We start from the raw sequence: 24,047 nt of genomic DNA, 5'->3' as shown, positions 1-24,047 counted from the left end.
GTGCTTTTACGTTTTGTATGTTCCAACATTTTTAAATTTAGTGTTACTAAACCCAGTAATATGAAAATAGTTAACCTGCCCCCTCCACAGTGCCCACAGCTTATAAATCTTTATTTTACATTAAACTATTGACACTATATACCTTTTTGGCTGATCTGTATACCACGGTCAGTAATAAACTGCACAGTTTCTCCAGTGCTGAGAGTTCAGGAAGGAGGAGATTTCCACTGCAGCCTGTATACACGCCCACATGTGTGATGTCAATATCATGTGACCTGGCTAGTTCAGCTCAACAAGGAAATTTTCTCTACAGCATAAAAGACACAACTGAGCATGTGCAGGTCGGCTACTCTGCTTGTGTTAGCTGGCCTTCCCCAGATAGACAGTGCAGGAGGTAAGGATATGTGCATACAGGATCAAACAGCGTTTTTACACAATGCAGAGGATTAACCCCCTTAAGTTCCACAGTGAGTATAACAAGCATGCTATGCTGCATATACAGACAGATTTTACTGTTGTGGGTTTAGTAACACTTTAATTGACGAGAACTTTTTTAAATGAATTGTTATTTTATGCATGCGTTTCATTATAACACCTTTTATTTTTGTTTTCCTCTTTTCATGACATTCTTCTCTCTCGGCAGATCTTTGTCTGGGAGCAGAACCTCGAGCAGTTCCAGATGGATTTGTTCCGCTATCGCTGCTATCTTGCCAGCCTGCAGGGGGGCGAACTGCCAAACCCAAAACGCTTACTGGCTTTTGCAAGCCGACCCACTAAAGTTGCCATGGGCCGCTTGGGAATTTTCTCTGTGTCCTCGTTTCATGCCCTGGTAATTTCTGTTGCAGTTTTACTTTAGTGTGTGTATGTGTGTGTAAAAAATGTATATTTTTATATATATGTATATGTGTCTATTTTTTTATATATATATATATATATATATATATATATATATATATATATATATATATATATATATATAATTTTACACTAGTGTAAATACTACACTATTTACATATTTACGTTTGCATGTTTTGGTTATCATTTTTATGAACTGGACTAGCTGTATAGGTGGTGGTTTAAAGCCCAACTCCCCTTGCAGTGGGCCCCCCCGGTGTTGCATGGGTTTAAGTGCTCCTTAGGTCTAAAGGTAGAGAAATAAGCTGTAATACCTTATTCCTAGCTCCTGCAGCCTTCCTTCATGCTGTGCCTCTGGTGCCCCACAGATTCATCTCCAAAGCTGGCCGCACATGGGTCAGTTTTGTTCAGCTAGCGGGTTGAATGAAAAAAATAACCCCATTCCTCCATCTACTCGTTCGATTTGGATGCAGAAATCTTCCCCATTGTATAATTTTATTCTGAAAGCGGGACTTCCACCCTTAAAATGGGTTGAACATGTAACCAGTTCCCAAAGGTGAACTTAACCTTTAATATGCTATCATACATTTTAAAAGTTGTTTTCAATCTTTCTAAATCTCTGACTTTCATTAACCGCTTCCTGACCGCTGCACGATGATATACGTTGGCAGAATGGCACAGGTGGGCAAAAGGGCATACAAGTATGTCCCCTTTAAGAAGCCGCACTGAGGCACACACCCGCCGCGTTCTGCATGACCGCGGGTCCCGCGGACTCTGTCCGCCGGGTGCCCGCGATTGTGTCACTGAGGGGTAGAATGATGAGATGCCTTTGTAAACAATTAATTTCCCTGTTCTGCCTTGTGACATGACAGAGATCACTGCTCCCTGTCATCGAGAGCAGTGATCGCTGTCATGTGTGTTGAAGCCCATCCCCCCACACAGTTAGAATCACTCCCTAGGACACACGTAACCCCTTCATCGCCCCTTAGTGGTTAACCCCTTCCCTGCCAGTGTCATTTACACAGTAATCAGTGCATTTTTATAGCACTGATCGCTGTATAAATGACAATGGTCCCAGAATAGTGTCAAGTGTCCACCATAATGTCGCAGTCACGATAAAAATTGTAGATCGCCGCCACTACTAATAAAAAATAAAAATGAATAATAAAAATGCCATAAAACTATCCCCTTACCAAAAAATATGTAGAGCAGGGGTCTTCAAACTATGGCCCTCCATATGTTTAGGAACTACAATTCCCATCATGCTTAGTCATGTCTGTGAATGTAAGTGTTTTACAATGCCTCATGGGATGTGTAGTTCCACAACAGCTGGAGGGCCGTAGTTTGAGGATCCCTGATGTAGAGGCATACATATTGGCCTAAACTGAGGAAAAACATTGTTTTTTTATATATTTTTGGGGGATATTTATTATAGCAAAAAGTAAAAAATATTGCTTTTTTTTCAAAATTGTTGCTCTTTTTTTGATAATAGCGCAAAAAATAAACACCGCAGAGGTGATCAAATACCACCAAAAGAAAGCTCTATTTGTGGGAAAAAAGGATGTCAATTTTGTTTTGGATGCAACGTCGCACAATTGTCAGTTAAAGCGACGCAGTGCTGAATCACAAAAAGTGCTCTGGTCAGGAAGGGGGTAGAGTCTTCTGGGGCTGAAGCGGTTAATCATACAGATCTGATCCGCCTAGGCTGACAGTTCCCCTTTTTGTTTTTCTAGCAGACCAAATCAGAGGTAGGTGGGCGTAAACGGACACAAGTCTGTTTACTGCTCTGGTCAGGAAGGGGGGTAAAATCTTCTGGGGCTGAAGTGGTTAAAGTAATTTCTGGTGATCCTGTAATGAAGACCTTTGTTTCAGACACTTCCTGTTTATAAGGTGCCCAGCACTTCATGTTATAGGGTGTCAACTCTCCTGTCCCCCAATTGTGCTTTTGCATTGCCGCACTGTCATGCATGCATCAGATGAAGACTACAAAACGTTAGGCAGGCCCGGTTCACTGTGGTCACCGTTAGGAAATCTGCCTTAAAACATGTCATTCAGCCATGGCTAGAGTGCATGTAGATGGGAAATGGCTGCAAAAAAAAGGCAGTAAGAGATCAGCAGCACTTAGATGCACCAGAGAATGGATTTTTATTTTTTATGAACGGTGCTTTATGCAACGTACGGTAAATGCCATTTAGTTAGGGTTTTTTTTTTTAAATCCTTGCAGATTTCCACTGATCTCCCTGTTCCCCGGTATGGCAGTAGCAGGAAGTGATTGCCAGGAAAACAGGTGTTAGAGAACATGGACAGTTAGATTGCCAGCTTCACTCCCACAGGCAATCTGCCTTCTGTTCCTCGCACATAAAAGTCATTATCCTGTAGGACACTTGTGTTCCAGATCCCTGCTTCCTGAATAGCATGTACGTTCTCTACCTGAATGTGCGGATGAATGGCCTGTGCACAGAGGCTTTAAAGAGCACTTAGTATTCAGCACCTTCTGCGTTCTTCACGTTGGAGATGGGCATATCATAGATGAATGTGTGGGAATGTATTAAAACAGATGAGAACTCTATAATTGATGCTTCCGGCAGGTGGGTAAGTCTGTTACTTCATCCTGTGCTACTCCCCCCCTGTACAGCCATAAAAGAACAGCTTGTAGGTGGGAGACCTTCAACACCACAAGATTACGGAATATCTTCTGTGCTGCTTTTATAGCACTCCATCATAAAATAGTTAGGCTTATTAATTTACTATGCAGATTTACATTGCTATAACAGAGAAGTACAAGTTTTTGAAAGGAGAACTTTCACAGATCGATTCAACAGCTGTCATCTTCCAGAGCAAACTGAACCTGTCAGTAAGCCACCACGTTTTAGCAAAAAATGTTTTAAAAGAATAAAGTTTTAATTGAAGGATATGGCAAAGTGACAGTAGCCAAAAAAAAAACAATTTGGCATAATGCATAATGTGGTACACTCAATGACAGGGATTACAATCTAGATGGAATAGCAATCGGCACAAGTGAGGCTCTTCCAACATTAATGGCCTCAAGTGTCCACTTGGGCAACTTCTCTAATGAGGTCAGTGTAGGGGGAGTGAAGAGAATCGAACTGGGTGCTGAAGCAGACTTGACGGAAACTAGGAGAAATGCATAATTCTGTGGAAGTGAATCTCTTATCATAGGCTGTTTTAGTAACTTATTAAGTGCCACGTTTTCCAAATTTAAATTGGATAGAAGAAGATCATGAGAGGGTGAGAAGGAATGTGGGGGAAAAGAGGGGAGAGAGACAGGGAGGGAGGGGTCCCGATGTTATCTCAGGTAATTATTGCAAGTGCCTAACAGCTTGGAAATGGCAATAATTCTGGGGAATCGAAGAACTCTATGGAAACCACAAGTCTCTGAACCTGGTGAAATTTTCATGGATCATGGCCAATAACTCCACCATTCACATTATATAATTTAGTTCCACTTTTACCAAACATTAAAGTAGAACTGAAGACGTTTGAGAACGGACTGCAAGTGGGCAGGCTATTATCGCAGAAGAAATATACAATGTCTCTTCTACAATAAAATATACCTACCTGCCTGCTTGCAGTCTTCTGCGGCATGTAAACTTACATCACTGCCACAGTCCCTGTGTGCCAGGATGACCAACTCCTGCGCATGTGCAGAAGTTACGTCGCCCCGCTCTGACCAGTGGAAATGCCCAAACCGCTTCCTCAGGGGATCCTAATGGTACTGAGGATCCCCCGAGGAAGCTGTAGACGAAATGCGTAGCGATCCCTCTGTACTTTGATTTCCTGTGGGGCCCTGATATGAAAGACCTTCTCTAAATACCAGCCACAGAATCCACCATATCTATGGGCATACCTACAGGTTATTTTGTGTTCACATAGGCTACACCTGTTTGAGACGCTATCGTATATGAAATGACCTGTTTCGAATTCAAGATTTGATTTTGAAATGGTTTTTACTATGATGTTATAATAAATTTGGATTTTTAATTAATTGAGTGCTCTTTCTTTCATTTGGATCTACTAGTGGCTGTCAATTTAAAGTCCATGTTCATCCTTGGTTTTCCTTTTTGTATCTATATTTGGATGTGGTGCCACAATCTGAGTCATGTCTCAACAACTTTCCATTATTCAGAAGTGTTTTTGTTCAACCAGGTTCCCTTTTCCATTTATTGTGGTCCTACCTACCTACTGTCTACAAATGTTTACAGCACGAATGGTGCATTTTTTTTTTTTTTTTATTTGATGTCATGTTCAGACTCTTCCCTGGAACACCACCTCTACCTCTGCAAAGTGCCTTATATAAGGCTTTTAAGCCAATAGTCAAGCACTGGGTGGCTGAGTCCGTCCTTTTCATATAGTCATGGGGGGGGGCGGCTTTACTGCTCTTATTTCCACTTACTTGAAACGGCTTGTGTCGCTGCTGCCATATCTGGTAAAATTAAAATTTGCGTCTCCAACAACACGTAATCCCGCCTATTGACACACATAACTATATCTTTTTTTATTTTTTCAATTCGTCAAATTGCAGATACTAAATGGATCATTTCAAGAATAGACAGATCTCTGATATTGGTCCTTTGATAAGTAATGGTCCATTGGTGTACATCCAGCTTCTTAATGACATTCATGTCTCTCCATAGGTGGCCGCTCGTACAGGAGAGTCCGGTGTGAGAAGACGGACACAAGCCATGTCACGATCTGCCAGTAAAAGGAGGAGCCGGTTTTCTTCTATCTGGGGTCTTGACACAACTTCTAAGAAAAAACAAGGGAGGCCAAGCCTTAATCAGGTGAGATAATCAGAAGAATGGAGGCAATGATCTTCTTTTGTTTTTTTTAAAGTTTATAGTCTCTTTTCTTTTTACTGGGCAGCTTGTATACATTTACATTACATTTTTACAATTTTTTTTTTGTTTGCCACTTCCCATTCACGATAAACACATGACTTTTTATCATGTACACTCTACTCTGTCATATGTGCCAGCATCTCACGACTATACGTATATCCAAGGTTACATGTTTTTATTTAGTAGGAAGGGGGTTAAAACCCCGTCAGATTTTTTGCTGTCAATGTCTTGTTGGGCAGATTTCCGTTTACTTGACTTATAGACGCTGCAGGAAGTAAATGAAAATCTCCTCAACGTAAGCATTCATTGCCTTTAAAAAAAAAAAAAAAAAAAAAAATGCCCTGCAACCAATCTCATGGTACTTCTGTACCATCCAATCCGGTGCAGGCAAATGCACTGCACTTGTGGTCGTAGCATTGCATAGACATCTGTTGCAGATTGTAAGTGCAGTGTGTTTTGAATGTGGTGCAGGAAACACGCACAGAACACGTGCTTCCTACACCATTTTCTGGTGTGAAGTGGCCCTAAGTTCATCTACTAACAAAAAAAGCACCATTCTCTTGGAAGGATGCAAGTCTTTGAAAATGTTAATTCTCTTTCCTTATAAAAATGTTTTTTCTTTTACTTGACAGGTGTTTAATGATGGTTCAGACTCTGTCAAGAAATCGTTGGAAGGCATTTTTGATGATACTATATCAGAAGACAAGGTAATGTCAAAAAAGAAAAAGGTAATCGACTTCCAAAATCTAAATAAATTAAATTACCTGTCATATATAAAAGTATTGTCGTATAGCTCAAACCACATTTAGGTGAAAAATTATGTAATTTAGATCAATTTATACTATGCAATTTTTCCATGTGATAAAGGAATTTAAATGACTGTCACATGCAACTCATTATGTGGTTTGTGTGGATGTAAAAAAAAATAAAAAATAAAACATTTTTGTATGTGACCCTTTTAAAGCTGGAAAATTGTAAATTTTTTGGGGGGCATTTGCAGTTTTCTAAAGCTACTTATCTTAAAGAGGTTGTAAACCCCAAGAAAAAAAAACAAAAACACAAGAAAAAAAACCTGTAAGACAAAAGCATAATGAGCTAGTCTGCATCACAGTCTAGCTCATTATGAAATACTTACCTTAGAACAAAGCCCTCCAGCGGCACCCGCACACCGCTGAGACGGCTGACATCTTCCCCGGTGTTTGTACCAGGTTTGCGAGCTCTGGCGCTGTGAGTGACCGGAGCCACGATTATGTCACTCCCCTGTGTCACGGCACAGGGCTCCGAAGAAACGGCACCTCCGGCCGTACCTTCAGAGCGTATGCGCTGATGACGTCATCAGCGGCGTATACAGTAAATATCTCCTAAGCATTGCAAGTTTAGGAGATATTTTACCGTACCAATAGATATGCATTATTATAGGCTAACCTATAGGTACAAACAAACCAGGGGAGTTTACTTCCTCTTTAATCATACAGATCTGATCCACCTAGGCTGAGGTGGACGGATCCTCTTTTTGTTTTTCTAGCAGACCAAATCAGAGGTAGGTGGGTGTAAACTGACACAAGTCTGTTTATACTCTCTGGTCCATAGGGATGAATGGACCGTCTGATCAGGTCCTCCTAAAAAAAACTGACAGGTGAACCTGATCGGAATGGTCATGAGAAAAAGGTCCAAAGGTGGTGATAAACCTCTTCCTTATGGAAAAATAATTCAATGCTTAACTAGTTATTTTATATCTGGATTGGTGCAACCTCTGTTAAACCTTGGGAGCTGTACCTGGACCCGACACTATAGGGGTGGCCTGTAATTTTGCTTTGGGCACTGGATCCTGTTTGGGTGCTCACCTTGGCATTTAAGTGCAGTATATTAAGTTGGTGGCAGGGTGCTTTACAGGACCAGGGCTGTAGTCCATCCCAATGGAACCCAGACCCCTTCAGGGGTATACACACCATGACCCTAAATAAGAACCAGTGACATTGACCAGTAAGACGGGATCACCCTGATCTTGAACCAACACTGTAGCCCCGCAGAAAGTATGAGACCCAATAGCTCAATTACTTGCATTATACTTTTTGTGTCCTTTACTGTACAATTAAGGTAAATGGAATTTTGACTCGCCTGTAAATTTCATATCTTAGAGTACAGTTTTTCTGTGTTACTCTGTATTGCTTGATAAAAAAAAATAATGGAATGAGGTAAAATTATAGGGGTACGTCCAGGGGGTGTGTTTGGCAAAGCTTTTCCAGTGTCCTGTCACCTGAAGGTAGCTGCCTATAACCCAGGACCTATAAATCTAAACCCTGTGTCTTGTACTCCAAGAGATGAAAATTGACAAAAAAAAAAAAATTGTTTATTTTTCACAGAAGGAAAAAGAGGTGCCTTTGACCAGCGTCCACTCTCACAATGCCGATGCTGACATCTGGGTGCACGAATACCTGACACCTTCCTGGGTATGCTTGCCAAATGACCAACCAGTCCTAATTGCCATCCATCCAGAGGATACAGCAAAGGATGCCTTAGCGTTCATTTGTAAGGTAATTCACAGTCCTTGTGGTTTAAAGTAACCTGTGGAGTTGTTTCATGGCATAAGCCAGGTTCTGTACTCGATAGGAGCTACTTCTATGCAGGGAAAGGGGTCTATGTAGAGTAGCATGGTAGACAGAAATTGAAGGGAGATTTAAAAAGTAAATTGTGGCCAGAGTCTGCATGGTTGCAGTGTAACGTCACCTCTTCTCGCTGCTTTTAAATCCGATTTACCATCAGGTTTGCTAGCTATTGAGTAGTTGCAATGAAGGGGCTTAAGGTAAGACTTCAGCTGAACCCAACATGCAACATATCCAGGCACGTGCTTTACTTCACGTGCTTAGGCATTGATGGTGTTGGTCACGGGTTGTAGGATGTGCATCCTCAACCTTCACTATTCCTTTTGAATGTAACCCCTTGACATGTGTCTTGGGATATATTCAGCTATTTGAGGGACAAAATCATGTAGGAATGGCAATAACTGAATACTTTTCCTGCTAGAAAACCTATAGCTTGAAAATCCCTCCCCACCCAAATCTCTATTCATTTTAGAAATGGCTCCATGTATCCTACAGTCTTGACACACATGCACAGAGGTTCCATGCATACTTTTCATATAATAGTGCAGGGCCCAGTCTGCTCAGTTGATCTCCCCAAAATCGGCACATTATGACCAGATAAACATACTTGGCGCCTGACCACCGCCTCAAACAATGTGCAACGATGGTCTGAACCTGCTTACTCCTAATCAGTGAGACCCCTTTCACCCTGGGGCCGTGGCTGCTCGTTTTAGCGGAGCTTTACCGCTGTTTAAAAAGGGGTTAAAAACTCCTGTGTTGCGGCGCTTCCGAATCGCTTTTCAGGTGCTTCGGAAGCGATGCCTTTCATTCCAATGGGCAGGGCATTTTGGGAGTGCTAAATACAGCGGTCCCAACCCGCCCCAAAGATGCTGCTTGAAGGACTTTTTGGAACATCCTGCAAGTGCACAGCCAGAGTGTGAAAAGTCACACTTTAATGAATGAGAGGCAGTTTTCAGGCGCTTAGCAGAGACTATTTCCAGCGCTAAAGCACCTGAAAACCGCCCCAGTGTCAAAGAGGTCTGAGAGATGCCAAGACATTGTTTGACTTACTACGAGGCTACTAATTAGGGATGGGTCACTGCATTGGGTACATGGGAGGTATTTTTTTTTCTACTTTTAATTTGCTCTAAGCAAAGTGAGATGTACCAACTTCTGTATATTGTGTGACTAGCTTTGTGGCTATTGAATCTATAAAGTAGTACGATTTCCACTGGAGAGTGCAGTTTGAGGGTTGCTAGTTCCACAATGATCTTTATCTATCTATCTATCTATATATATATCTATCTATATATATATCTATCTATATATATATATATATATATATATATACAGTGGCTTGCGAAAGTATTCGGCCCCCTTGAACTTTTCAACCTTTTGCCACATTTCAGGCTTCAAACATAAAGATATAAAATTTTAATTTTTTGTGAAGAATCATCAACAAGTGGGACACAATTGTGAAGTGGAACGAAATCTATTGGATATTTTAAACTTTTTTAGCAATTAAAAAACTGAAAAGTGGTGCATGGAAAATTTTGCGGCCCCTTTACTTTCAGTGCAGCAAACTCACTCCAGAAGTTCAGCGAGGATCTCTGAATGATCCAATGTTGTCCTAAATGACTGATGGTGATAAATAGAATCCACCTGTGTGTAATCAAGTCTCTGTATAAATGCACCTGCTCTGTGATAGTCTCAGGGTTCTGTTGAAAACGCAGAGAGCATCATGAAGACCAAGGAACACACCAGGCAGGTCCGTAATACTGTTGTGGAGAAGTTTAAAGCCGGATTTGGATACAAAAAGATTTCCCAAGCTTTAAACATCCCAAGGAGCACTGTGCAAGCGATCATTTTGAAATGGAAGGAGTATCAGACCACTGCAAATCGACTAAGACCTGGCTGTCCCTCTAAACTTTCAGCTCAGACAAGGAGAAGACTGATCAGAGATGCAGCCAAGAGGCCCATGATCACTCTGGATGAACTGCAGAGAACTACAGCTGAGGTGGGAGAGTCTGTCCATAGGACAACAATCAGTCGTACACTGCACAAATCTGGCCTTTATGGAAGAGTGGCAAGAAGAAAGCCATTTCTCAAAGATATCCATAAAAAGTCTCGTCTAAAGTTTGCCACAAGCCACCTAGGAGACACACCAAACATGTGGAAGAAGGTGCTCTGGTCCGATGAAACCAAAATAGAACTTTTTGGCCACAATGCAAAACGATATGTTTGGCGTAAAAGCAACACAGCTCATCACACTCAACACACCATCCCTACTGTCAAACATGGTGGTGGCAGCATCATGGTTTGGGCCTGCTTTTCTTCAGCAGGGACAGGGAAGATGGTTAAAATTGAGGGGAAGATGGATGCAGCCAAATACAGGACCATTCTGGATGAAAACCTGTTGGAGTCTGCAAAAGACCTGAAACTGGGACGGAGATTTATCTTCCAACAAGACAATGATCCCAAACCTACTGCAAAATCTACAAAGGAATGGTTCACAAATAAACGTATCCAGGTGTTAGAATGGCCAAGTCAAAGTCCAGACCTGAATCCAATCGAGAATCTGTGGAAAGAGCTGAAAACTGCTGTTCACAAACACTCTCCATCCAACCTCACTGAGCTCGAGCTGTTTTGCAAGGAAGAATGGGCAAGAATTTCAGTCTCTCGATGTGCAAAACTGATAGAGACATACCCCAAGCGACTTGCAGCTGTAATCGCAGCAAAAGGTGGCTCTACAAAGTATTAACGCAAGGGGGCCGAATAATTTTGCACGCCCCACTTTTCATTTTTTTATTAGTTAAAAAAGTTTCAAAAATCCAAAAGATTTTGTTCCACTTCACAATTGTGTCCCACTTGTTGGTGATTCTTCACAAAAAATAAAAATTTTATATCTTTGTTTGAAGCCTGAAATGTGGCAAAAGGTTGAAAAGTTCAAGGGGGCCGAATACTTTCGCAAGCCACTGTGTGTGTGTGTGTGTGTGTATATGTGTATATATATATATATATATATATATATATATATCCGCTCCTTTTTTTTAAGACTGAAGTTCATGTTGCTTTAGCTTTTGACAGTAGTGATCAGTGCCATTGTAACTTGTAAGACTTTGGGATTTATTTACTAAAACATGGAGAGTGCAAACTCTGGTGCAGATGTGCATAGCAGCCAATCAGCTTCTAATTTCAGCTAATTCAATTAGGCTTTGACAAAAAGCTGATTTGTTTTTTTTGCAGCGCTGCACCAGATTTTGCACTCCAGTTTTAGTAACTTAACCCCAATGTGTATTGTTTTCTTATACCCATCTGCCATCTAGTGGATGAAGCAAAGAACCACATTGTAAATGGAATACCTTTTACATAGCTAAGTCCATCAAGACTAGCAAATTGAAAAATAAATTAATAAATCAAAACCTGCTTAAACAGGACTCTATACCCACAGTTGATCCAGAGAAAAGGTCTCTAAACTGGGCCCACTACAAGATTGCATCCAGCCCACAGCTAGGGTCAGGTTTCCCCACTGCACTGTGATCATCCCATCAGTTGTGTTCGAGAAAGTACCAAAAGTAAAAGTACCTTGACAAATTTAGAAACTGAGCCCTATTTGACTTCAGCTCCACCATTTTCCTTTGCATACACTGGGCTAAAGAAGGTATTTTACAGATTTGCCTTCTCTCTTTCCCCAGTCACAAACGAGATGAGTTACTGCATCTTATGCAATTTTATGTGCGATTTGATGAAAACAATGGAATCAGATTAAATAACCATAACTTCCCTTCCAATCAATTTTGAATTTGGTTTTGATCAGATTCAATCAAAGTGAGTCGTTCAAGCCTGGATGGAAAATTGAACATTTATTGAAGCATGCATAGCCACCATAAAGGGCTGCCTACATTCTACGATCTGATCTTTTTTGCTAGTAATATATTTAAAGAATTTTCTGGGTTTTCCTTACACTTTTGTAAATTGATTTTCATTTTTGCCATCCCAGTTTTTTTTTTTTTTTTTACAGCTTTTGTTAACCTTTAAATGTTAAACGTGTTTTTTTTATAAATGCCCTTTTCTTATTATTTGAATTCACCATTGAATGTGAGTCGCATACAGTTAGGTCCATATGTATTTGGACACAGGCACAATTTTCATACTTTGGGCTCTGTTTGCCACCAGAATAAAATTAAAATGAAACAATCCAAATTAATTTGAATTGCAGACTTTCAGCTTTAATTCAAGTGGTTGAACATAACCATCTCATACAAATTTTAGAAAAAAGGCAACCATTTTTATACACAGTCCCCCCATTTTCAGGGGCTCAAACGTAATTTGACAAATGAATATATTCATAAATAAAATGTACATTTTTAATATTTTGTTAAATCCCTTACTGGCAATGACTGCCTGAAGTCTGGAACCCATGGACATTACCAAAGACTGGCTTATCTCCTTTCTGATACTTTGCCAGTCTCTAACTGCAGCTGTCTTTAGTTGTTTTTTGTTTGTGAGGCCTTTCTGCCTTTAGTTTTGCCTTCAGCAAGTGAAATGCATGCTCAATTGGGTTGAGATCAGGTGATTGACTTGGCCATTGCAGAATATTCCACTTCTTTTCCTTAAAAACTCCTGGGTTGCTTTTGCAGTTTGTTTTGGATCATTGTCCATCTATACTGTAAAGCGTCGTCCAATCAGTTTTGCTGCATTTGGCTGAATCTGGGCTGACAGTATATCTCTAAACACTGCAGAATTTATCTACCATGTTTTACAGATGACGTTATGTGCTTTGGATCATGAGTCCAAGCCTTCTCCACACTTTTTTTTTTCTTCCCGTCATTCTAATACAGATTCATCTTAGTTACATCCGTCCAAAGAATGCTTTTCCAGAACTGGTCTGACTTTTAGATGTTTTTCTGTCAAAGTCTGATCTGGCTTTTCTATTCTTCGGGCTTATGAATGGTTTGCACCTTGTGGTGAACCCTCTGTATTTGCTCTCCTGAAGTCTTCTCTTGATTGTAGACTTTGACAATGATACGCCCACCTCCTGGAGCATGTCTTTGACTTGTTTGGATGTTTCCTTACCATAGAGAGGATCCTGTGATCATCCACCACTGTTGTCTTCCGCGGATGTCCTGACCTTGTTGCTGAGCTCACCAGTACCTTCTTTCCTCAAAATGTACCAAACTGTTCATTTGGCCACTCCCAATGTTGCTGCTATCTCTCTGGTGGAATTGGTTATTTTTAAAGCCTATTTTCAAAAAATGTTAAAGCATTCAATTAGTTTTAATCTTCTTTTTTTTTTTTTTTTAATATTGGATTTTTAGACTTTGTATCTGAAAGGTAATAGCTGCTTGGTTAAACTGCTCCAAATCAGAATTATTTTCACTTGCATGGACAGCTCCTTTGAACGCATGATGTAGGTTCTCAGCACTAGATTCCAAATGCAAATACCACACTTAGAATCAACGCCAGACCTTTTACCTGCTTAATAATTAAGAAATAACGAAGGCGTAGCCCACACCTGGCCATGAAACAGCTTTCAATTCAATTGTCCATTTACTTTTGGTCCCTTGAAAAAGGGGAGGTGGCTATTCTTAAGAGCTGTAATTCCAAAACCCTTCCTCCAATTTGGATGTACATACCCTAAAATTAAATCTGAGAGTGTGCACTTTCAGCCCATATCCATTATATAACTATAGCTTGAATATGTTTTGGTAATTACCTGAAAAAATCTAAAATTGTGCCTGTGTCCAAATATATATATGGACCTAACTGTAGGTTTTACTTTTAGCCTTGTAATATTTTTGGCCATGGAGATAGATTTTGCAATTTTTTCACACTTGACTTGAAACATTCCAATTATTGTTTTGAGTGATTTGATGACCATATTCCCTCCCAGTCTAAAATTGGCCATACACTCTTCAAAATTTTGGCCAGTTATGAGGAAGCTGATGAAGCTCGCCTACTGGGTGGCCTTGCTTGCCCAACTCTGTTGGCAAAAGTCGACTGCTCAGTTAACTAGTGTCAAAGGAGCTTGTGTGCATTTTTGGCTGAACAGTGGCTGTATCCAATCAAATCAAGCTGCTGTACAGCTATGTTGACAGCCAAGAGGACCTAACGGAGAGAGGTTAATAATAATAAATTTCATTTATAGGCACCTTTCAGGTCACCTTACAAAGATGAAAACAAAGCAATAAAAAGTAGATAAATAAAATACATTACATAACCATTAAATTAGGTTATAATGATTGGCCAAGTTTAGACAGGTTACTTCCTCCTCCTGACAATTGTAATGGCTTGTACCCTATGGAAGGGGAGTTTAAGAAAACATTAACTGTTCCCATGTGGACCCAGCCATTTTTGCATTTAATCAATTTACGGTCTCAGTGGAGGGCGTTCATTCCTTATAAAGTGGTTGTAAACCCCAGTCATGAAATTTGAACTAAGCACATGTAACTGTAGTGTTTACTTGTTTCTGCTCAAAGTGTCCTTTTTCTCTGCTGCTTCATTTCTCTTATCAGCATGAGTCACTTTTGAAAAGTTTTCCAGACACATGAGAGAACATGAGCTCTCACACAGTGTACGTGCATTTCTCCACCCCCTCCTCTGTACTTACAGATGCATTTTATCACAATTCGGCACTTTGAAGGGTTGTAGACTAGAGAAGACTGCAGTTAAAAAGTAAAACTTATGAGGATTTGTTTCATCTCTGTGTATCATCTGAGGCACTTCACTGGGTATATGTAAGGGTTTACAATTACATTAAGGATTCAGTTGATAGACGTTCGGAAACTCTTTTGCAGTCCTCTTTTTTTGCTTTGGCAGGTCCAGCCATTCAGCCGTCTGTTGCTAACTTGTCGTTTGCCCAGACCATGGCAAACTGGACATGAGAAATGTATAGCAAACTTTATTCACATATAGATAATCCTAATCTTTTTGCAAGATTACAACTCTTGCCCTCTTTTGTGTAGACGCAATGGAGAATGGGATTCCTCAAATCTCTAAAATGCAGTTCTGTGAATTTAATGGCTAAAACTTGGTAGACGAAATGCCACATGCCTTCTGCCTATGCGGTTTGAGGCAAGCTACTTGGGAACTCCCATGAAGAATACATTGAGGTGTCTAATGGGGGAAGGGGGTTCCTACCCCACTATATGCAATTATTACTCTCTTGAAAAGGGCTCCCCTACTGTATGGATAAGATCAGTTCACACACTCAAACTTTCACCATCAACTGCAAGCCCTTCACCTCGCTGCAGACCCTCCACTTCTAAGACCTGTTAATAAACCTTAACAGTGAAGGTTTGACCTCGCCTCTGAAAAAATGGGGGAGGTGTGTATATTTCACATTTGCTCCACCATTGTGAGAAGATGTCCTGGACTTTTCTTTCTCTCTTAATCTTGGAGAGGTACACAAAACGTTTATTTTGCTGTCCTCTCTCCATCTTCTGCTTCACGTTCTTGCTGCGTTGCAATACAGACTGTTTTTTTTTTTTTTTTTCTACATCTCCTTACAGCTTACAGTCACAAGGAGTGGCCTTTTTTAGGGAGGATTACAAGGATTTTTCAAAATCCTGCACAAAGACCCCTAGCCACCGAACACGGCATGTCTCAGCATGCTCCTAAAAAAAAATCTATTCAAACTATTGTAATGACCAGCCTTCTAGCCGGTCTCCTTTAAACCCAACTCTATTGCAGCAGTGTTGGTTCTGCCTATAGACCTAAGACTATACCCTATATAAAAGGGGTACTCTAACCTGATTGCAAATGCAATGTGATGTCCCCCCCCCCCCCCCATGTATTCATACTTCAATATAGCCTTTACATCGCTGAACTCGTCACACCCTGTGGAGCAATTACCTTAGACCATTGATCAAACCGAATCAAACTGAATTTTTATATCCCAGGGTACCTTGAAGATCCTATTCCTATAAAAACTCCTGAGTCAAATCTTTAAACCATAGGCCGAAGCACTGATGCACTGATTTCCCACTGCGGTTGCTACAACACCCTTTTTGGGCTCCTGTCCCTACTGTATACTACTTGGGATATCAAGGCCTAATCCTGACAGCACAACATTTTATCTATCGTCCTTATGCTCAGGGCCATTCCTGTCACCCTTCAGTCACCTCTTTGTGAGAAGTTCCTTCAGGTGCTGCTGGCGAACTCCTTTGGAATAACCAGTGCCTGGCTTCTCCATTCGAGGTCACTAAAACACTACTTGCCTATTGCCCTCAGACTCTGCCCTGAGTTTATGCTCTTCCTTCCTGTATCGTGGTTAAGGATCACCAGGTTGCCCTTTGCTTTTATACAATAAGAAGTCTTTCTGCTCTCGCTTTCTTAAAGTGATACTTAAATAACATTTTTTACAGAGTTAAGTATGTATTTTTAACTAAGTACCTTCTATTGTTCTCAACCTATTCCTAATTCCTTTTTATCTGCTGCTGTGATCTGGCATCCTATTAGAGGGTGGCTACATTTGTTCAACACGGTCAGGCTGCATTTAGGAACATAGCCAACCTCTTTTGCTCACTCCTGAGCGGGTCTAGGGAATATGGAATGTGTAATGTGCATAGAGCAGTGCAAGTTTACGTAACCAATGTGCTCCTTCCATTCCAAACAAACAAAAGGCAGGGAGGGGGGGGGGGGGGGGGGGGTCTGCAAACTCTCACCCAGAGATCTTCCAGCATGTTTAGTTTCCTGATCTTCACCAGGTAGCCTCTTCCAACCTCTGGTTGAGCACCCCTCATTATTGGGGTATGCAGGTTTTTCTCCCCATACTCTGTAATCTATCGTTTAAAAAGTAGTTCTCTCTCACTGTGATGCTAGGTAACTTAAGGCTAGAAAATGTTTCTATTCCTCGTCCAGCAAATTCTTCTGGTTGAAATTGCCACACACCTAGACCTTGGTAAACTTCAGGTCTTAGCTAGGCCTGGTACACCCTTTTCCTAATAATAACTTTTTCACTTCTTGTACACTCCCTGTTGCAAGAATGTGCTCTTCCTAGTTCCCCATTGTGATGGTCTGTGCCCCTCTCAGACCTTCCTCAGGTACTTGTTTGCCCACACAAAGCCCTCCCTTTGGACTCAAAATGATTACTGCCCTCAAAAGGTCCTCTTTAAGAATGTAACCTCCTTATTGCCATTGACCATTGCAGTTACATGCTGCTGTGACCCCCCCTGTGTAAATATTCCTGTGGGCCCCTCTTTTTTATTTTTATTTATTTTTTTGTGCTTCATGGGGGCAAAGTATACTGGAAACAGTCCCCCTGTTATCACATTAGTTGGGAATGTCATTCTCCATCCTTATGTCCTGGTACTGATACTGGTGGGGTCAGCACTTTCATCTGTTGCTGCCTGCAACTTATTTCTTGCTAGCTGGCCCCTCTTCCTTTCCTTAGATTGTTCATTCTATGGGTTCCCCCTTTTTATCACATCTCTGGGTGTTTTTTTTTTTTCTTAGTGTTTCTACCATCAAATGAGTCCCTCCTTCCCTACCTAAAACTACTCTCCCAATGATCTTGGTGTTCTTTACAGCACCTAGCATTAATCATTCTCAAAGGCGACAGAGCCACCGGGTTTTCCACTTACATTTTTATTTTATAAAATCTTACCTTTTTAATTATTTTTTTATTCATTTAACTTTGCTAACGCAAGAGGGCTTACAAGTCTGCTATGTGATGGCATTGACAGGTTCTCTTTATGGACACATCAAGGTTATGTTGAACCCTCAATGTCACCTCTCCTCTCTACTCAAGCCGATTAAGCAGAAAAATCGACTGTTTACCTGGCATTTCACTTGGGATTTTTACAGCAGTCAACACGGAAATGCTCAGAGCCGAGCACTTCTGGGTTCATTGTTTGCAGAGCAGATCGGGGAAAGCTAGGATCCCAGATATTACAAGCAGATGCTCCTTCATAGTGCTTTCCAGGATCCTAGTAAAAAATAAAGTGGCATCACCCTCATCTGAACATGGGATTTAAGATGTGTTTTTTTTTTTTTTTACATAATTAATGTTCTGGTTCAGTGTGGTGTTATAAGGTATATAATGTACAGAGATGTGAATACTGTGCAGTAATGTGCAATGCACAGCTCACTATAGTCTAATGACTTTGTTTTTTGTTTGTAGACTCATCAGTTGGATTACAATGCCCATTATCTCTGCCTGAAATTCCTCTGTAACAACCAACAGCAGCATTATGTACCAAGACCCGAGGAAGAGATCTATGAACTGGTAGGTACCACTTCTCCTCCATTTACCTGTTCACTGCACAGCTTGTGGAGGTCCGGTAATCTTTCCACAATGCAGCTATACAGGCGCCATTGTTTGTAAGCAGAGCATACCTCTTAAAGCGGGGGTCCACTTATCTATCGTTTTTTTTTTTTTTTGTTTTTTTTTTTTTTTTGAGTTCATTCACAAACTTTTCTTCTCAGCATCACATACTCACATATTGTGTGCAATATGTCCGCCTGTGTCAGATTTCGTCGGAAATAATAACTTGTATTATTCACTGCAGGCGGTTTCCATCTTCATTGTGGGCATTTGAAGCCCACAAGCATTTATTTTCTGGATGTGGTGAATGCTGTGCTTCCAGCATTCACTGCTCTTTCCCGCACATGCTCAGTGGCATCCTGGGAAGCCTGAGACTAGCTCCCAGGAGTCTGGGAGAGGCTAGAAACACGCCTACTCCCACGGGAGGAGAACCAGGAAGTGCAAAGAAGAATAGAAAAATAAAAGGTAATTACGGCGATGTAAATTTTTTTAAACGGCATGTCAGCATCTAGGCAAGGAAGAGAATACATACAGATATTGTTCAAAATTTGAGTGGAACCCCGCTTTAAGTATTTTGTTATAACTAAAATTGTGTCTGATGCAATACTGGTGGCCTTGGCTGCCTCCCTCCAGGTATTTTTGTGATCCTTCATTTAACCACTTAAGGACCGCATATATACTGTGGCATGGCAGCTCTATTGCGCAAAGCAACGTACCTGTGCGTCATTTCGTGCAAGAGATACTGTGGGTGCCCGCTGCACAGAGGAGGAGCCTATCAGCGGGTCCGGTGGACCCGATGTCCGCCGGCCACCCGCGATCACGCCACAGAGGCAGATCCCCTTTCTGACAGGGAAGTACACAGAGCTCTTCTGTTCCGTGTTTTTGCTTACAAGGATCTCTGTGTTCTTCCTGTTAGTCCATCCCCCACACAGCTAGAAAACACTCCCAGGGAACACACTTAACTCTTTGATCGCCCCTGATGTTAACCTCTTCCCTGCCAGTGTCATTTATACAGTGTCAGTGCATTTTTTTTTTTTATTTTTTTTTTTTAGCACTGATCACTGTATTGGTGTCACTAGTCTCCAAAAAGTGTCACCTGGTGTCAGAATTGTCAGCCGCAATATCGCAGTCCTGCTAAAATTCGCTGATCGCCGCCATTACCAGTTAAAACAATAAAAAAAAAATGGAAAAGTCCATAAATCTATCCCATAGTTTGTAGACGCTAAAACTTTTTGTGCAAACCAATCAATATACACTTATTGGGATTTTTTTTACCAAAAATGTAGAAGAATACATATTAGCCAAAACTGATGAAGAAATTTTGTTTAACATTTTTTATTTTTTTTGGATATCTATTATAGTAGAAAGTAAAAAAATTTTTTTTTTCAAAATTGTCAGTATTTTTTTGTTTATAGCGCAAAAAATAAAAACTGCATAGGTGATCAAATACCACCAAAAGAAGGCGCTATTCATCTAAAAAAAAAAAAAAAAAAAAAACATCAATTTTATTTGGGTACAGCGTCGCACGACCGTGTAATTGTCAGTTAAAGTAACGCAGTGCCCTATTGCAAAAAATGGCCTTGTCATTAAGGGGGTAAAACCCTCCGGGGCCGAAGTGGTTAAGGTGTAACAGGTACCTGTCAGGGTCATTTGTTGGCTGAAAACAAGGAACCTTAAATTAGTTCACCTTTTTGCAGGTAAAAAAATGTGCATGTATTTTTTTTTTTTAGGAGCCTTTAAAGCATTGTACTTGCACCCTCTGCCTGTACCCTGTAAGTGCAGGCAATTACTGAATGACAGGAAGCATCAATGAACTACCAAGAGCGCTCACCAGCATCCTGGTAGTTCATTGAGAACTACAAGCCTTCAGCCGCAAAGGCTGTTAGTACTTGTAGTTCATTTGATCACAGAACTCTGTGAATGAATGGTACAACCATGTGGGCGGAGCCGCATTCTTTTCAAATTGTGACAGCGGGTGCAGGGAGGAGCTCCCCTGCCCGCTATCAGTTTGAAGGGTGGATCGAGGAGAGGCTGCAGGAACCAGAGCATGTTACATGTTCCACCCTAAAAACAGGTGAAACATGTAACATGTTCCCAAAGGGGGACTTGTCCTTTTAATGAGAACACTCCTTCTCCATTGCAGACACTGACAATTTCATGTACCTGTCTGTGACACTTTTGGTGCTGCACCCTTCTTACAGCATGTACCTGTCTGCGACAGCGTTTCTGAAACTCCCCAAGCTTGTCATGGTGCCACAGTGATCGGTTTCTCCACTCTGGGTTGCCAGCCCAACTTATCTCATTAATAGAGCTGGGTTCAGGCATGTTCAGGATCCTAGTCCCAACCAACCTGCCTGATCCCACCAGGAAGCCGAAATGCACACCGCTAATCACAGGCATTGAGACATTTCCCGGTCTGTGCAGCTGCAGACCGGGAAATGTCTTGCTGCCTGTGATTTGTGGTGTGCAGTGTCGGCTTCCTGGTGGGTGGGTTGGGACTAGGAGCCTGAACACACATGAGCCTATCTCTACTCATTAGTAATGATGGGCTTGTGCGTGTTCGGATCAAACCCGCCAGTAAGCGTCACTGCAAACCGCCAATCATAGGCAGCTGTGAGCCAGGAAATGCCTCACTGCCTATGATTGGCGGTGTGCAGTGATGCTTCCTGGCGGGTTTGATCCGAACACGCACAAGCCCATCATTACTCATTAGTACTGACCTGAGGGACAAATGCTCCCCTGGAAGGGACAACGATAAATGTTTTATTGGCAGTAAATTATAATATTCCTGCGCCAAATACCTATTTAGGTATTTATGTTCCAGTACAGTTCTGTGCAGAAAAAATGCAGCATGCTCTTTTTTTTTTTTTTTCCTGCGCAGGACTGCACTGGGGTGAACTGGAGCCATTGTAATACATGGAAAATGCTGTGCATGCATTTTTAGTGCAGAAAAAAAGCGCATCTAGTGTGAACTAGCACTCTGTGTGTATGGGAGAGGCCTTGGGGTCACTGAAGAGCATGTATAGTGGCATAGCCTTCCTGTGTGGTCAGAGGTTTTATGAGCCCCAGTTCAGGATTGTTCTGCCTTTCCTAGAATGAACCATGGGTCTCGGGCCCCTTAAGTACTCACTACAATACCTGCTTCACCGCTATGATGACAGTTGTGTTTTTTTTGTTTTTTTTTTTCACACTGAGTTATGCAGTTGGAGTATTTTGTCACTTCCAGGCTGCTTCCCCGATCTGTTCCACCACTGACATTTTATTACAGCAATAAGGTCATCTGTTTTAGGAGGTTATAAACGAAGCTTAACTGGCCAGGTATTCCAGCCCACTATAATAAAGGAAAAACTTTCAGATAAGGTTTTGGTTATCAGCTGTAAGGAGCTGAGAGATGCCTTGTTTGCTCACCTGCCCCCACAGCAGGTGTACCTGTGCAGTCCAGATTGCAGGTGAGCAGCGTGTGACCATAGAACAAACAAATCTTGATCAGCCTCATCTACCTTCCTAGTTCTTGCGCTTTCAGTTACCTGTTAAGATAAGCAATTGTAAAGTTTACAGCTTTAACAGTAGAACTCTACAACCAAACAATGCTTTTGCAGGTCTTCTATGAACTCTACACTGCCCTGTTAAGTCAACCCTCTAGTAGTAACCCCGATCACCTATATATTGATCAATATTCCAGTTTTAACATTTGAAGATATTCTTATTGGCATATTTTTTGAGGAACTACATCGCATAGATTCAAACGGCTGCATGTCTTTCCAGCAAGATATATAGGACTGCGATGTTGGCTAACATCACATCCTTAACGTCTAAAGCCAAAACATTTTTTTTTTCTATAGAAGGTTTAGAGCTGCTGACATGTTTTTGTTGCTAGAACTGGGGAAAATTACTTTATCTGCGCTTTGAACCAATGCTGACAAGTCAAACAATATACATTAAGATACTAATATTTTATTAATACATACATTATATTGCAAAAAGTATTGGGACACCCCTCAAAATTATTAGGTTTCAAGTGTTCCAGTCACCTCCATGGCCACAGGTGTATCAAATCAAACACCTAGGCATACAGACTGCTTCTACAAACATTTGTGAAAGAATGGGTCGTTCTCAGGAGCTCAGTGAATTGAGTGAAGTACTGTGATAGGTTGCCACCTGTGTAATAAGTCCATCCGTGAAATTTCTTTGCTACTAAATATTCCACAGTCAACTGTTAGTGGTATTATAACAAAGTGGAAGCAACTGAGAACAGCAGCAACTCAACCATGAAGTGGTAGGCCACGTAAAGACAGAACGGGGTCAGTGCATGCTGAAGATCAGTGCGCAGAAGTCGCCAACTGTCTGCAGAGTCAATAGCTACAGACCTCCAAACTTCGTGTGGCCTTTAGATTAGCATAACAAACAGTGCGTAGAGAGCTTCATGGAATGGGTTTCCATGGCTGAGCAGCTGAATCCAAACCTTACATCACCGTGTACAATGCGAAGCATCGGATGCAGTGGTGTAAAGCACGCCGCCACTGGACTCTAGAGCAGTGGAGACGTGTTCTCTGCAGTGAGAAGCATGCTTCTGTCTGGCAATCCAATGGACGTGTCTGGCGATTGCCAGGACATCGGCACTTGCTTGACTGCATTGCGCCAAGTGTAAAGTTTGGTGGAGAGGGGATTATGGTACGGGGTTGATTTTCAGGGATTGGGTTTGGCCCCTTAGTTCCAGTGAAGGGAACTCCTTAAAGCGTCAGCATACCAAGACAATTTCATGCTCCCAACTTTGTGGGAATAGTTTGAGGATGGCCCCTTCCTGTTCCAACATGACTTCTCACCCGATGGAACACCTTTGGAATGAATTAGAGGAGACCGAGCCAGGCCTACTCCTCCAACGTCGGTGCCTGACCTCACAAATGCGCTTCTGGAAGAATGACCAATCATTCCCATAGACACACTCCTAAACCTTGTGGACAGCCTTCCCCGAAGAGTTAGCTGTTATAGCTGCAAAGGGTGGGCCAACTCAATATTGAACCCTACAGACTAATGCCCCGTACACACGGTCGGATTTTCCGACGGAAAATGTTCGATGGGAGCCTTTTGTCCGAAATCCTGACAGTGTGTAGGCTCCATCGGACAGTTTCCATCGGAATTTCCGTCACACAAAATTTGAGATCTGGTTCTCAAATTTTCCGACAACAAAATCCGTTGTTGGAAATTCCGATCCTGTGCACACAATTCCGAAACACAAAGTTCCACGCATGCTCGGAATCAAGCAGAAGAGCCGCACTGGCTATTGAACTTCATTTTTCTCGGCTCGTCGTACGTGTTGTTCGTCACCGCGTTCTTGACATTTGGAATTTCCAACCAAGTTTGTGTGACCGTGTGTATGCAAGACAAGTTTGAACCAACATCCGTCGGAAAAAAACATGGATTTTGTTGTCGGAATGTCCGATTGTGTGTACGAGGCATAAGACTGGGATGCTATTAAAGGTTGTG

At 41.5% G+C, this 24,047-nt stretch overlaps 1 protein-coding gene across 4 annotated transcripts in view; it reads left to right on the top strand.

The window, feature by feature from the left end:
* Positions 1–24,047, top strand: part of TIAM1 (TIAM Rac1 associated GEF 1) — a 607,717-nt gene that overhangs the window by 432,399 nt on the left and 151,271 nt on the right. For all 4 annotated transcript variants that reach the window (XM_073617108.1, XM_073617106.1, XM_073617107.1 and 1 more), the window contains 5 exons: positions 644–829; positions 5,511–5,657; positions 6,347–6,421; positions 8,078–8,248; positions 18,420–18,524. In XM_073617108.1, coding sequence (XP_073473209.1) covers positions 644–829; positions 5,511–5,657; positions 6,347–6,421; positions 8,078–8,248; positions 18,420–18,524 — 684 coding nt within the window. The remainder of the gene's footprint in view (positions 1–643; positions 830–5,510; positions 5,658–6,346; positions 6,422–8,077; positions 8,249–18,419; positions 18,525–24,047) is intronic.

This window comes from Aquarana catesbeiana, linkage group LG02 (genome assembly GCF_042186555.1).
Source record: "Aquarana catesbeiana isolate 2022-GZ linkage group LG02, ASM4218655v1, whole genome shotgun sequence".
Taxonomy (NCBI): domain Eukaryota; kingdom Metazoa; phylum Chordata; class Amphibia; order Anura; family Ranidae; genus Aquarana; species Aquarana catesbeiana.
The sequence above is the reverse complement of the archived record's forward strand: the minus strand, read 5'-3'. Positions and strand labels throughout refer to the sequence as shown.